Source organism: Microtus pennsylvanicus, chromosome 5 (assembly GCF_037038515.1).
Source record: "Microtus pennsylvanicus isolate mMicPen1 chromosome 5, mMicPen1.hap1, whole genome shotgun sequence".
Classification (NCBI taxonomy): Eukaryota; Metazoa; Chordata; class Mammalia; order Rodentia; family Cricetidae; genus Microtus; species Microtus pennsylvanicus.
The window spans coordinates 71933263-71949258 of NC_134583.1; the positions used below are offsets into that span (position 1 = coordinate 71933263).

At 46.2% G+C, this 15996-nt stretch overlaps 1 protein-coding gene across 20 annotated transcripts in view; it reads left to right on the forward strand.

The window, feature by feature from the left end:
• Tacc2 (transforming acidic coiled-coil containing protein 2) overlaps window positions 1-15996 on the forward strand; it is a 208903-nt gene that overhangs the window by 10734 nt on the left and 182173 nt on the right. The window contains exon 1 of one of the 20 annotated variants that reach the window (XM_075972487.1): window positions 7977-8398. The exons of 17 other annotated variants lie outside the window; for them this stretch is intronic. Coding sequence is in view for 1 of the 3 variants with exons in the window: in XM_075972494.1 (XP_075828609.1) it covers window positions 8396-8398 (3 nt within the window). In the remaining 2 variants the exon portion in view is untranslated. Of the gene's footprint in view, window positions 1-7976; window positions 8399-15996 lie in introns of those variants that run through there. 2 more of the 20 variants (XM_075972492.1, XM_075972494.1) reach the window with 2 other exon arrangements.

The following is a 15996-nucleotide window of genomic DNA, read 5'->3' on the forward strand; positions in this document are numbered from 1 at the left end:
AAAAGACATTTGAACTTCTGAAAGACTGAACCCAGTGGTCAGAGGGAAGGGCAACAGCAGAGAACAAAAAGACTTAGAGAGGGCTGGTGAGGTGGCTCAGAGGATAAGAGCACTGGCTGTTCTTCCAAAGGTCCCGAGTTCAATTCACAGCAACTACATGGTGGCTCACAACCAACTATAGTGAAATCTGGTGCCCTCTTCTGGCAGAGCAGGCATACATGCAGACAGAACACTACTATTTTTGGTTTTTCGAGACATGGTTTCTCTGTGGCTTTGGAGTAAATAATCTTTTTTTTTTTTTAAAAAAGACTTAGAAGATGTTTTTGAGAACAGAGAGTAAAGAAAGCTTAGAGAGAAGGGATTTGGGGATCATTTGCCTGTGTGGTGGTAGAAGTTTGTCACAATCTTTGAGAATTTAAAAATTGACTGTGTCATTTTCTGGTCATTGAGACTGACTTATCTAGTTTGTATTGAGGCCAAGCCATTTGTAGTAAGACAAAGTGGCTTATTGGAGTATGAGTCCAAGGAGGGAAAGAGAGTCGGGTAGGTGGGGACTTGACGCATATAATAAGAGCCCATGGTCAGCTCAGGCTCCAGCAAGCCAGCAAGAGAGACAGAAAGAGAAGGTGGAAAAGGAGGGCATCCTAAAAAGGGTGAAAGTAAAGAATTTCCAGGAGGTGGAGGGGAGAGAGACTTAGAAAGGGGGCTGTAAGTGGAAATTTTGCCAGAGGGAAGATTCCAATAGTGTAGGATTGGAGTTGCAGGGAGGAAAGTGGAAACATTGTAAGACCGAGCCACAATCTGAGGGCATGGCAGAGGATCAAGGTCTGTGAGAGAGATGCCTTGGAAGAACAGAGAGATGTCCCTCCTTCATGTGATGCCTGAGAACAGCAGAGAGATGTCCCTCCTTCATGTGATGCCTGGGAACAGCAGAGAGATGTCCCTCCTTCATGTGATGCCTGGGAACAGCAGAGAGATGTCCCTCCTTCATGTGATGGGCACCCAAAGGTCAAAAGGAGGCTGCCTAGCTTACCAGCACAGCTTCTTATCTGTCTCTACTGAAGAGGAGAGAGACAGACAGAGAGAGACAGAGACAGACAGAGATCAGGCAGCCCTGAGACAACCCTTACCCAAGTAAATGACAAGAGATAATGGGTAGAGTAGGTGGCAGAGAGAAATAGCCAAAGAGACAAACTCTAAAATTTGGAGTCAGATATGGTGGATGGCAGAGGCCAGCAGAAGCAAATGATCCATACCACAGGAGGGCTAAGTTTGCTGTTTTGGTTACGTTAAAGAAGAGACCATACCCCCAAAGGAGGACCCAGTGTTCCTTCCCTCCAGGTTTTGGCACCAAATGTAAGTAGGTACAGCAAGAAACCACCCATCAAAGTCACTCCTTGGATACAAAGCAGTTTACTTTAAAACAAATAAACAGCAGGGAAAAAAAAACTAGCAGGCTGGCTTGGACAGCACCCAGTTGCAAGACTTGTTGGGTTTTATATGGGTATACGGATGACAGAGGCTGCTGGAAAACTGGAACAAACAGGGGATCAGTGCGGGGACTCTCTCAGACAGATGGGGTGCTGGCAGTTGCGGTTAGGAGCAATCAGTCAGCCTTTAGAGCTTTGGAGAAACACGTAAGGTTTCTGTTTCTTGGCAAAGCCCAGCTTAGATAGGAAGGATGCCATCCTCCTAAAACATTGCCGTCAGCACTGGGCCCTCTTCATGACCTGGGAACAAGCCAGTAAGCAGGGTTCCTTCACGGTCTCTGTTAGAGCTATACCTCGAACCCCTGGGTGTTCTAGAAACCGGAGCAACTGTTATCTTGCTTTATGTGTGGATATGTATGGATATATAAAATACACATGCATATACATGTGTATATATAAAACAGCCCCTATTGTTTTGCTTTTATCTCAGGTGTACAAGGGCTACCTATATTCCTCCTTCTTTGCTTGCCTGGTTCCTGTCTTCCTTTCACCCTGACTCTTTTTATTTACTTCCGAATAGTCCTTAATTCTTTTCATTTCCTTGTGTTCTTCAATGACCTTTATTAAGTTTGTAGTTGAATGTGTTTCTCTGTGAGTATCTTATAATTTATTATTTCCAGGTAGCTTTGCCTTTTTCTCTATTTCTTTGCTGAGTTTAATCAATAATCTTTTTGTTTGTGTCTAGTCATCCTTCCTTCTTTCTAACCTTCCTTTCTTTTTTCTCTCAATTATTTCTGAATCTTGTTCTGTTACAGTTAATTGCCAGTTTTTAATCTTTGATTTTCATGTTAAAAGTGAACAGTCCTCTAGACTAGCTTTGTTCATTTCTATTTGCACTGTTAAGTTTCTTATCCAGGGTACTTTCCATATAGTCAAATGTTTGATGATATTTCATTTTGGTGAGAGTGCTGACTTAGTTTCTTCCTGCTTCAAGGCTAGTTTTAGTGTGTATAAAAGAGTTTCTGAATGGATGTGAGTGAAGACTTTTCTCCTGACTTCTCTTTTCAGTGGCTCTGTGTGGATCTGTTCGCAGTTTTGTACATCTTTGCCAGGCTGGTCTATCTCAGGATTCCCGCTTGTCAGTCCTAGTTCTGACTCCACAGGGAGGCCATGCTTTCTATGATCAGGTGCCAGGAACATTTCCCAGGCTTCTGATTCTGTGTTTCTGTTTCTTTCTTGGAGAACTCTAAATGTTCTTCCTTCTTTCAACACATAGGGTGCTTCTGTTGTTTTTGCTCATCATTCCCCTTCCCCAGAGTCCATGCATTTTGAAGACTGCCTTTAACTTCTGTCTGCCCCTTTAAGTCCCCTTGTAAGCGTTACAGCTCAGATGGAAAGCTATCCTGGCAGTTGGGAGCCAACAAATACCACAAAGTCACACCACACAACAAACATCACACAAGAGATTTATTGAGAGGGAAAAACTGGGAGAAACTGGGAGAGTGGCTGTCTCTGTTCAGGAGAGAAACAGCAGGAAACTGAACCAAATACAGGGCCTATATAGGGTTTCTTAGGGGTGGAGCTTTCCAGGGTGGGGATTGGTGGGCTCTCAAGTCAAGAGCTTGGGACAAGTAAGAGATTGGTGGGATTTCAATTCCGGAGCTTGGTAGGATTCTGTGGTCAGACTCTGGGCCAAGCTCAGGGATTGGTTGGATTTTGTGCTTAGTGATTGGTGAGATTTTGTGGCCAGAGCTTGGTTAGGGGCAGGGTGTTTTTCCTTGGCTCTGGTCTCAGGGCCAGGGTGTTCTTTCACTGGCCCTTTTTATCTTACACCCCTGTGTTTTTAAATTTGCCCCCTTAATCCTACTATGGCCAGTTCATCCTGACATGAACTCTATTTCCACCCAGGATCCATTATTACCTGCTTCTGTTTCCGTACACTTTCCTTGGGAGGTCAGTCAGTCTGCTGCCTGGAGACATTTGTAGGAGTGTGGAAGGCAAAACTTGACAAATTGTGCTAAGGTTTTATGACTGCACTCTTTTTTCACAGCTGTTTCAAAGAATGTTTATACTTTTCATTCCCTGAAGGCAGAGAGACTTGTTTATGTGTATATGCTCCTCGGTGCTTGTCATCACATGGGGAAGGAGGTTTGGAGGCAGGGAGCTAAGGTGCCTCTATTATATCCAGCTACCCGGAAAGCTAATATAAAGAGGCAGAAGCTCTGAGCTCTCCCCCGGGGGCGTTAATAACCTCGAACAGTACTTACCAAACTCTCCCTTGACTTCAGAGTTCTTAGATTACGTTAAATCGGGATTGGTGGAGTGACATGAAGATGAAAGACAGCGAAAGACAGCAGGCAGATGTTGACAGAGGCAGATGTGTTCTTTACTCCTAAAAACTGAAGGGACACGGTGCCTCTGCAGAAGGAACACTGTGCTCACGTGATGTGGGGAGTTTGGGGTTGCATAGGATGGGAAAGGGGGACGTTTGGGGTTGGAAGAGTCCTGCCTGCAGGTCAGCTCCCCTGCAGTCAGGGCGTGGCAGGTACCAGCAGGTTTAATATGTGCATCTCCTGACCAGAGGCTTCCATGGGTGTTATTAGTCAAGGTAATTTTCCCTCCAGAGCTTCTCAGGCACCTGAGGCTTTAGGTCAGAAACCCTTCAGATTATATTGAATACTTATATTTCTAGTTGATTTTTTTTAAAAAAAACTATGTATGGATATTTTGTCTGCATGTGTGTCTGTATGCCACTTGTGTGCCTGGCACCTGCAGAGGCCAGACAAGGGTATCAGGTCTCCTGGAAGTGGAATTACTGATGGTTGTGATTGGCTGTTTGGCTGTGTGGGTGCTGGGAATTGAGCCTAAGTCCTTTGGAAGAACAGCAAGTTCTTTTGTCCTCCCCCCCCCCAAAACAGGGTTTCTCCGTTTAGCCCTAGCTGTCCTAGAACTTGTTCTGTAGACCTCGAACTCACAGAGATCTGCCTGACTCTGTCTCCCACCCAGCAGCAGCAAGCATTCTTTTTTTTAAAAAAAATATTTATTTATATATTATGTATACAGTGTTCTGTCTGTGTGTATGTCTGTAGGCCAGAAATGGGCACTAGACCTTATTACAGATGGTTGTAAGCCACCATGTGGTTGCCGGGAATTGAACTCAGGACCTTTGGAAGAGCAGGCAATGCTCTTAACTACTGAGCCATCTCTCTGGCCCAGCAGCAAGCATTCTTACCTGCTGATCCTAGCATCCATGTTGGGCAGCTCACAACTCCAGTTCCTGAAGGACCTGACACTTCTGGCCTCTAAGGGCACCCATGTTCATGTGCACATACCCACATTCAAACATACATTAATTAGAAGAATAACTCCTTTAAAAATAAAAAAAAACTTTCTATTTAAATAATTGCAGAGTCTAATAACAGTATTTACGAAGTCCTACAATGTCATGTGGAGGGCAGATGTGTTCAGTTTCTCAGCTGGGCCTTAACAGATGTCTTGTTGCTACTGATACCTTTGGCTCTGCTGTAATTGACTCGCTTGCCATCCCTCCTCCACTTTAGATGGCTGTCATGTGGTTTGGCCTGGAGCAGTCTCTGTCCTCACTCTATCCCGCCTCACCCCTTCCTCAGCCCACAGTTCCCAATTATATCGATACTGCAGTCGATTCCCAAATGTGACCGCGCAGCTCAGCTTTTGGGTTCAGATTGATGTCTGAATTCCTTGTGGGTTGCTTCAGCTTGTTTTCATAAGCCGTGCGGTTTCTGCTAATCTCATCGGCAGAGCGGGGCATGTGGAAAGGGTGAATAAGAGAACCACATCCTGGAGCACGTCGTCACATATCTGTGCAGCAGGAGCAGAGACCCTCTGCAGCAAATCCAGATGCGAGCTCGTGTTTTCAGTCAGAGCCCAGGGGCTCTGCAGAGCTAATATCGTATTGCTATTTCAGAACAGGATCCTCTGAGCCTCATCCCAGAAGTCTGTTTGCCATAGACTCACACCAGCGGCTGTCAGGCAAAGGCCATGCTTGTTGATTACCATCTAAACCGAGGGACCCATTGCTCAGACCTCCTATGTGCGGCGTTCTTTGTAATCAGATGCACAGGTCCAGTGCCAACCAGGGCTGGGCATGGGCTGCCGTGAAAGGGATTTAACAGGACCTGTGGTGAAATCTGATGGGTTAACTTATGCGACATCACAAACTACCCCCAAACACTTGAGGATCTAAAACAAGAGAGACCTCTTTAGCTTTTATTCTGTGTGCTAACACTTTCAGGTAGGCCAGCTACTTTTCTGGGTGGTTCTCTTGGTTGCTGTTGGGCTATGTCTGTGGTCTGCTGTGGGCTGGCTCGCTTTCAGTCACCACTCACCAGCCGTAGAGACAGAGGAACATGCTGGCTCAGTGTAATCCCAGAACGAGGTAAATTGAAGTTGGGCCTGCAGCTTGTTAGGATGGTGGTGCAGAAATTCAATGGGATGGCTCTCGTCAGTCTGCAGGCTGCATCGCTGACTGCCACCCAGCCCGTGCCCGGTAATGTAATCATGGTTCCGAGATCCCTGGGAGAGTACTTCCAGAATCCTGATGGGATGCAGATAATGGAACAATGGAAGTAAGTTCCCAGGGAGCCAGAGTGACCTTCTCCAGCTGGAATGTCTATTTCCTCAGGAGGTAGTGAATTTCCCACTACTAGCAATACCCAGACAGCACTAGAGAGTCTATAACTAACCCAGGTTCTACTTTAAAGAAGGACGGCTTGACAGACAATGATGCCAAAAGTTCATGGGCCTCCAGCCCCCAAAAAACAAAATGGTGCTGATGGGCTGGGCCGCCAAGACATACCTCAAACATCCTGTGATGTCACTCTCTGTCTCCTCACTAAAAACGGCACAGGGGTTCAGGGCAGAGCGCTCCTGCCTCCAGAAGCTCTGCCTCCCAAGCTAGCCTATGTCCTCAGTATGGTTACAGCCTCTCTTCCCATCTCACCAAGTACCCTGTGTCCCTTTTCACCAGACTTGGACTGCTCTCTGCCCCAGTTACATGGACCCACTCAGTCCTTGTCCACTTCCGACCCTATCAGCTGGGACTTGCCTCAGCTCTGGCCCCTGTTCACAGTTCTCTTGTTTCAGCAATCTTCTCGCTTGATCTAACCAACGGCAGGCCTAGGCTTCCTTTTTATAACCTCCTCAACATCCCAGAGAGAGACAAGCTATGGAGAAGAGGGGACATGTTTGTAAACAGAGAAGTCTGGGAAGCAACTTGGTGTCCACTACAGTTGGGAAACATTCTTCTGTGGGCATGGGAAAGTCTTGTTAGATTACTGCTAAGTTTTTTCAAAGGGAGTTTCGAAAACCCAATTTTGTCTTTTGTGGGTTTTCTGCTTATAAATGTGTTTATACTGAGAGTGTATTGTAGCTTTTTGATAGATATGTTGCCTACATTCACGAGGCCCTGGGAGAAGTAGGTATATACATATAAATCTCCTCAGATGTCTGTAGACCGCCTCGGCGGGTTACTCAGTCTAGGGGTTGTAACCCGCCTGGCAGTTCAGTAATTCCAGGGTCCCGGAGAGGCGCTATCTGGAAGATATGGGCGAGAGAGAGGAAGAAGGCCATGCTAGGTTTGTCAGAGCCTCCGTTTATTAGAGTCAGGGTTACAGCTTATATAGGATGAGGAGTTTGGCTTGGGATGGGGGCAGGGGCATGGAATCTTGCCGTGTGGTCCGCGGTCCAGGAGGTTACGAAAGGTCAGGTCACGATTCCTCGACCAGGAAGTCACAAGTTGACACACCTAGTTCTCTAGATAATTGAAGTGTGGGGCAGGTTCTGCTAACAGATAGCTCTCTATTAACAGATAATTGGGTGTGGGGTAGGCTCTGTCAATAGAACAGTTCTCAATACTATTGGGGGTGTGGGGTTTTCTGCAGACTACCCAGGGCGATGTAATAATTTTCCTGTAATAATTTTGGGGGGAAACGGCTCCTGACATATCCCCCTTCCTTTTTGCGGGGGGGGGGGGGGAAGAGAAATGGCTCCTGACAGATGTCATCTGGGGTTTCCCTGTCCCTTAGACTCAAGCTCAAATCTGCATAAGCAGCAGATCTTTGAAGCCTGTCCAAGATCATGTAGCCCCAAGGGCTCTCCCTCTCTGGCCTCCTGTGCCTTGAGGCTTTTGCTTCTCTTTGCTCTATTTATCAGCGTGAGCAAAGTTTAGCTGCTGTTTCCAGTTCATCCCCAATCACTCCTACCAAGACCTAATAAAGCAAGACAGAGTGAGTATGTGTGTAGGAGGGTGGGGGGCAACATCAGGAAGCCTCTCCCCACTGGTGCAGACCCCCATAACCGGCCTGCGTAGTGGAACTATCCTGAGTGCTCCTGATGTGAGCTGATTGGTAGAAATGTCACAGTCGTGCGGAGCTAGCCTTGGGGCAGCTAGTCCAGGCTGGCTACATGTCCCAGCAGGAGCGAATATGTCAGTGTTGCCTCTGATCAGAGTCCTGGGAGCAGGCCGTCCTACATTGTCCACGCTCTAAAGTTCTGTGGGAATGAACTGTGGATGTCCAAATTTTTCAGAGGCCTGAGAAATGGAGGATGGAAAAAAAGGTACAAGACCCGCAAGGGAGGGTGTGAAGGAAGAGCTGTCATTTCACTCAAACCTCAGGGAACAAACAGGTCCCTGGTACTCATGAAAGTCTCCTGCCAGAGTGACAACCAGGCAATGTCTCTTCGTAAATCTCTCTCCCGGGCGACAGCTGTTTGTTTGTATTGAAGTGGGAACATGATAACAGAGCTATAAGTAGCCCTGTGCTTAGCTGGGCAAGGTAGGGTGTCAGAGCAACTGAACTGGATCCCAGGAGGGAGAAGCTGAGCTTCCTGGCTGCCTAGGAAGAGGGCTGGCTGGCTGGCTGGAGGACCAAGCTGGTGTGGGCAACTGGACTGACCAAGCTGCTGGAGACTACCCTGATCTTCTCATGGTGAGTAATATGACCTGGGCCCCACTTTCTGCTGGTGCAGCCGGTGGACTGATGACCAGGGGCCATAGCAGGCAGGACATGAACCACTCATCTGTGCTGGCTTCTCAGCTCTTACCCCAGAGAAGCACCTTGCAGGCATGAGGGATGAGCCGGATGAGACTGCCTGGAACAAGCCTGTGTGTGGCTAGCCCTTGGTCCAGCTCCTTCATGCTAAGAGATGCTGGGGGAAATCATTGACACCTTCCAGGCCTCGGTTCTTCACAGATGAAAGGAAGTAGTAGAGAAGATGTTCTTCTCCACTTCATATGTTCCCAACATTTCCATCTGTATCTGGAGAGACTCCAGAATTTATCAAGTGTTTGAAATGCGCCAAGGAAAAAGAATTTTTTGATATATATAAAAATGATATTAATTCACTGTGTCCAAGGGGAATGGTGGCACCAACCGTGGTTACAGCAGCCACCACTAAGTTAACAGAAGTAAATGTCCAATCAGGTCTGTTCTTGGTGTGACCTTAGTAATGGACAGTGGCTCAGGTCACTCAGGTCAATGAGTGTGGCCTATTTTGCTCACCAAGATTCCCTTGTCTGAACATGCCAGCTGTCTGCATTGCTGGAGTAAGACAGAACCCAGGTGCCTTACCCAGGAGCCAGGTGCAGTTATCAGGAGCTGATGCCTGTTACCTGGTGACCCACTTACGGGCCTCCTCAGATAGAGTAGCCACATTTTGTGTCCAAGGGGAACAACTGCAGCTCTGGTCAAGCTTAATACCCTGATCTGCTTGACAACCGGCTTTCTTATTCCATGCTAACAGTAGGCACTTGGCTTTATGGAAACAACCCTGTGTGTGCCAGCCTATGAGGCCCAGTAATGTGATTGTTTTGTTGTTTTTTTGTTTTGTTTTGTTTTTCCCTGAGATACAGCATGTCAGTAAATTCTGTCTTGGGATGAATCTGTAGAAGCATATGCCCCCATGGGCAACTGTCTCATGTGTGATTGAGAAACACTGAAGAAATACCTCCCATGCTCACACCCTGAGAAGAAAGGGACATAGGGGAGGATCAAAAAGTCCTGCCTGCCCCAGAGAACCTAAACAACAAAGAGGACCCTAAGAGAGATATACATGGATCTAATCTACAGGGGAAGTAGAAAAAGACAAGATCTCCTGAGTCAATTGGGAGCGTGAGGATCATGGGAAAGGGTAGAAGGGGAGGGGGAGGAAGGGTGGGAAGTGGAGAAAAATATATAGCTCAATAAAAACAATTTGAAAAAGAAAAAAAAAGTCCCACCTGGAATTCTAGTCCCACCTTCCGGTAGGGTACCTGCCGTTTGGCCACATCTGTCCTTAGTGAGTTTCTGGTTTCTCACCTGCTGAAGAGCAATAATAGTTCTGACCAATAGGTTGGCTACAAAGATTATACACGAAGGGGCTGGAGAGATGGCTCAGAGGTTAGGAGCACTGCCTGTTCTTCTGAAGGTCCTGAGTTCAATTCCCAGCAACCACGTGGTGGCTCACAACCATCTGTAATGAGATCTGGTGCAGAATACAGTATATATAATAAATAAATAAATCTTTTAAAAAAAAGATTATACAGGAACCAAGCATAGTACCAGGACTATGGCGAGCCCTCAGCAAATAATATTTACTCAAAAAGAGCCACCTCCCTTCAATAACAGTCATATGATAAAATGTTGGCAGAGCTTCTCTGTGTTTCAGCATCTGCTCCCAAATAACCACACAGAAACGTCTTATTAATTTTTTTAAATATTTATTTATTTACTTATTGTGTATACAGTGTTTTTTTCTGTCTGTATGCCTGCAGGCCAGAAGAGAGCACCAGACCTCATTACAGATGGTTGCCAGGAATTGAACTCAGGACCTTTGGAAGAGCAGGCAATGCTCTTAACCACTGAGCCATCTCTCCAGCCCTGTCTTATTAATTATAAATGCTTGACCAATAGCTCAGGCTTATTAATAGCTAACTCTTACAACACACACATATCTATCTATCTATCTCTCTATCCCATTTATATTAATCTATATTCTGCCACGTGGCATCATCTCTCTTCCTCCAGTGTCTGGCTGGCAACTCCTCTGACTCCACCCTCTTCTTCCCAGTATCCTTAGTCTAGTTTTCCCACCTAACCTTATCCTGTCCAGTTTTTGGCCAGTCTGCTTCTTTATTAAATCAATCACAGTGACATATATTCACACAGTGTAAAGGAATACTCCACAATAAAAAGCCTCTGGTCCTGGGGTGCCTGGGGTTTTTAGCTCCAGGGTAACTAAACCAAGAGGAAGCATGTCTGACTGGGACTGGTTCTTAGACCTGAGTCTTCACATGGGCAATACATTCTTTTTTTAAAAAATATTTATTTATTTATTAAGTATACAATATTCTGTCTTCATATATGCCTGCAGGCCAGAAGAGGGCACCAGATCTCATTACAGATGGTTGTGAACCACCATATGGTTGCTGGGAATTGAACTCAGGACCTTCGGAAGAGCAGGCAATGCTCTTAACCACTGAGCCATCTCGCCAGTCCTGGGCAAAACATTCTTGTTGATTAGTTTTAGCTGCTTGACACAACCTAGAATCACCTGGAAATGAGAATTTACTACATGAGGTTGGCTGCTGGCATGTCTGTGGGGGATGGTCTTGATGTTTAATTGAGGTGGGGAGACCCCCCTGAATGTGGGTGGTGCTGCTCCCTAGACAGCGAACCCTGAACCCTGAACAAAGCTCCACCAGGTGGAACTGAGAGGAGAGCAGCAAGGATCCATGTGTTCTCTCTCTCTCTCTCTCTCTCTCTCTCTCTCTCTCTCTCTCTCTCTGCTCTTCACCGGATGTGACACTTTGACTTCTTTCCTGCCTTCCCTTCCCTTGGCTAATGGAGTGGAGCCAGGGATTGTAAACCAAATAAATTCTTCTCCTTAGCTGCTTTTAGTCAGGGTTGTTTATCATAGCAACAGAAATGAAGCTAGAACATTGTGTCAAAGACCTAGGTGCTGCCTGAGTACAGGATGCAGGTCCAGATTTGGGGCTGGTGCTCATTTCTCAAGAGCAATTGCCGGCAGCATGGTTCTGGGCAAAGTGCCTAGGGGTATTTTTTCATTTTTTGCACGTCTGTCTTGTCCTCCTCAGCCTCTTCTCTGTCCCTTTAATCTTCCAGCACCAGGACCAAGCTGGCCCAGACAATTACTCCACTCTTCCCTGCAAACCCTCCTCTACTCTTTCTCCTAGCTTCTCTGTTCCAGGCCAGGCCCTCTGTGTCCTCACCAGTTAAACGCCTGGCACTTTATACCCTAGCAGCCCCCGTAAGCAGTTAGCAGTGTATCCGGAGCCTCTAGACTACTGAAGCCAGTGAGATCAGATGTCCGATCTGCCCCACTCTGAGCCCTGCAGGTCTTCTCTACGGCTTTTTTTTTTCTTTTAAAATCATTCTTTGGCTTTTTTTTTCCCCAAGTGTCTTCAAATTTCTTCTTTTGATGGATTCCAAATTCTGTTTGTATGTTGAGCTCATAAGGTCCAGTGCTGGGGATATGGCCATATTTGGAAACACAGTCCTGAAGAGGGGCTCATAGTAAAATGAGGCCATACTAGTAGGCCTTAATCCACAACTTGACTGATGTTCTCATAAGCAACAACTGAGAGACGATCATAGAAAGTCATTTGAAGAGGACAGACATCTGGACAGACATCTCCAGGGCCGAGAGAGGCATCCCAAGCAAGGCACCCGTACCAAGAGAGGGTAATGCACTGCTGTGTTTACCTCTCCGTCCATGGCATTCCCTACGTTCGCCTCAGTCACTCAGTCATGGTTCTCTGCCCAGAGCTGACCTTTCATGGCTCTGGGCCTGAACCCACTCACATTCTTGGAGAAATCTTGAACACTCACACCTTTTGAGTATGAGCTGTAGAGCTGGGGGTCAGTGACAAGAATCATGTCACCGAAATACATGGAACTGAAAACTGGGCGCTGCGCATAGCCCCCTCTTCAGAGCCCTGTGTACCTCAGAGCTGGCTAGTTTCACGTTTCCCCCTTCCTTCAGGAGCAGTCTTCCTCTCCTTCCACTTCCTGTTGTCTAGCTTTCACTGGGTTTTACGTCTGTTCAAGATCCCCTTCTTCATCCTCCACTGCTCATCCAAGACCTTCGCTTCATAGGGTTTTTCTCTAGCCTAGAAAAAATCCTGTGATTTAAGAGTTCTTTTTCCCATTTCTCTAAACCTTGGCATTTGATAAACACAACAGAAACAATTTTCAAACCTTTCCCCCTCAATGCCAGAGTTCCTCCCCCGCCCCAACTATACATCACACAGAACCCCAAATGTGAAACTCAGCTTTACAAGAACTCTAGGCAGGCATGGCAGTGTGCACCTTTGATGCCAGTGCTTGGAAGGTGGAGGCAGAAGAATCAGGAGTTCAAGGCCAGCCTGGGCTACATAACCACCCGGGACTACAGATCTCAAAAACTCAAGGAAACAGTTGTGCTGAAATTCAGGTAACATAAATTTACACATTTAATTTTTAAACAAGCAACTCAGTAACCGTCTGTATGCATACTGTTCCAGGGTGTCACTGGGAGAGTTGCTACCTCTAATTCTAGAACCCTTTTTTAAAAAATTATTTGTGTTTTACCTGTGTGTATGTCTGTGTGATAGTGTTGGATCCTGGAGTTACAGACAGTTGTGAGCCTTCATTTGGGTGCTGGGAATTGAACCTGGGTCCTTTGGAAGAGCAGTCGGTGCTCTTAATCACTGAACCATCTCTCCAGCCCCTCTAGAATACTTTTATCACACCAAAATAAATCCCTGCGTCCAACCATTCAGCCTTTCTAGTCTTTCCCTAGCTCCTGGGAACCACAACTTTTCTTTCTGTCCCTGTGGATTTGTCAATTCTGTCAAGATAAATGGAGTCACTTGAGGGGTAGCCTATTGTGTCTGTCTCAACACATTGGACACTTATCAGAGTGGTATCATGAACCAATGCTTTCTTTTTATGGCTGAATAATATTCCATTGTGCAGTTAGAAAGTTGATGATCTGGGCACATGCCCACACATACACAATTCTGCTCTATTCAAATGCAAAGTGGACTTGAGCTCTTTTGCCCTCAGTTCTCCCCGAGAGGAGCCTTTAAACACCTCCAGGGAGTGTGTAGTGTTTGCCTGGTACCCAGGGATCCTTGAACAAAATGCTGATTTGTTTCCCTGAATAGGTTCAGTCTGGTCACAGGGTCAGAGGCTTCTGCAGGTACTTTCTTTCACTGGAAGTAAAAAGTGAAGGAATCATGGGAGTAGAAGCCAGTGGGCGGGAGAATATTTGTCTGGGTGCCTGGGGCTCTATCAGGTCTGCAGGTCTCCTTCACCCCAGAGGGCAAGTGGCCTGCCTATCAGCAAATCCAGTCACACAGTACTTTTTTTTTTATGACTTCACTAGTTGAAACGCAAGCCACGCCTGGCTAAGTTCATTCTGCACACACCAACCGTGCCAGACTGCCACGTCATCTGCTTTCCACGAGTTTTCTGTCTTCCCATAGTATCCACAGTGGAATTTCCCCAGGTGCACACAAGAAGCTCTGTGAACACGTGACTTCTTTCTAGAAAGAGATCTGTTCCCTGATCTCATGCACAAAAGCAAGCAAGGCTAGGCGTGACCAATGAGAGGGCAGGGGCAGCTTTGGTTAGAATAAACCGGCTCTGAAAGGAGCCTCTGCTAACGTCACCAAGGGGAAAATGCGAAAATGCTTGGCGGAGAGGCCCTGGGAGGGACCAGCTGGGAGGTGCAGAGTCCCAGGCAGGAAGGCTTGGATAAGCTCAGCCACAGCCCAGGTATGAAGCCAGCTGGTCTGTCTGTGACAGCACCTGGGTGGGGAACGGTCATTCGTCCAACTGGAGCAGGGCGCAGCTTAGACCTCACTGGTTTTTGAAAGGATCAGGAGAAAGTCCAGTTGTTGAAAAGCAAACTTTCTGTGGGCTGAAACCTCCAAAGTTCAGACTATCCCCGAAGGTAAGTGGAAGCAGAGGTAGGGCACCTGCCTTTCTGGCCTGGGGCAGCTGAAGGATGCCTGTCCTGTAGTCCCCAGAGGAGGGCTCTGATGTGACTCTGCCGTCTTCTTCGCCATCTCAGAGTCATGCTGTGTCAGAAGTTTTGCCGCTTGCTTTTGCCTGTTCAAAAGCCAGCTCAGCACTTGGAAGGTGGAGGCAGGAGGATTGGGCCATCCTTAGCAACAATGAGTTTGAGACTTTGGGGGAAAAAAATCTTTTATGGTTTTTAATAAAATTATTAAATTTATTTAGTGAATGAGTATCAAAAATTAATATTATACCTGGGCATGGTGGTGTATGCCTTTAATTCCAGAGACAAGCAAATCTCTGCAAGTTCATGGCCAGCCTGGTCTACATAGTGAGATCCAGGACAGCTAGTGATGTGTAGAGAGACCCTGTCTCAAAAAGGCTAAAAAGGAAAAAATTAAAATTACAATGGACCATGTGAAAGTTAATGTCATATATTTTAGCCTGGTACATACAAGAAACTTAACAACTAATTAAGGAATATTGATTCTAGCAACATTATTTGCTTATGAGGAGTCTTTTAGAATGAACAAAAGAAAAATAAATGGCACAGATCAATTTTAAATAAATGACTTTTTTCATTCTACAACTTAGTATGTGGGGTGAATATTCAAAACACATTGTCTAAAATTATTGATAAACTATATTCTCTTAATTTAAACGTTAGGAACAAGAGACTTGTGTACGAGGGTGACATTACTGCCATTTCATCAGTTTTGAGGTATTTTATTTTTTCAGTACTGGGATTGGACCAAGGTCTTGTGTATTCTAGACAAGGGCTTGCTCGCTGAGCTGCATTCCCAGGCTCCAGGTTCATTTAATTGGGCCTGCTCATAATACTTACATTTTATTGATCCACGATTGTTCAGTACGCATAGCATGGACAGGTTACTCCATCAGTGCTGGTTGAATAACTAAGCAAACCAATTGGTTAATTTTAAGTTGTGTTTTTAAATTAATTCATTTTAATTTGTATGTATGCGCGCACATGCACACAACCATGCCAGGAGTCGGGGGTCAGACTCTTGCTGTAGCTCACTTGCAGAGGTCAGAGGACAACTTTCAGGAATCCTCACAACAAGGTCTGGTTTCTGGGCTGCGTCCTCCAGGCCTGCAAACTCCCTGCCATTCTTCTGCCTCTGCCTCCCATCTTCCGGTAGGAATGGTGGGATTACAAATGCAGGCAACCCCATCTGGCTTCCTACTTGGCTTTCGGGGTTTGAACTCTGGTCCTCCACACTGCTTGAGATTGGTGTTCTCCGAGGCACCGGCTTTAAAATGCATCTGATTTTTTTTCCCCTCAAAGTTTCTGTGGTTTAATTTTTCCATGAAGAAAATAAAGGGAAGGTGCCAGCTTGGTCCCTGAATTCTAGTGAGTGATACCAGGCAAAGGGCAGGGCCTCTCTGTGCAGGGCACATTTTAGCTGGGAGGATTGTCAGTATTGTCCCTGAATGCCCCACAGCGCGGTTCTGTTAGTCTCGGCAGCTTCATAAGAGTATTTATTCCTAGCCTGGCCCCGAGA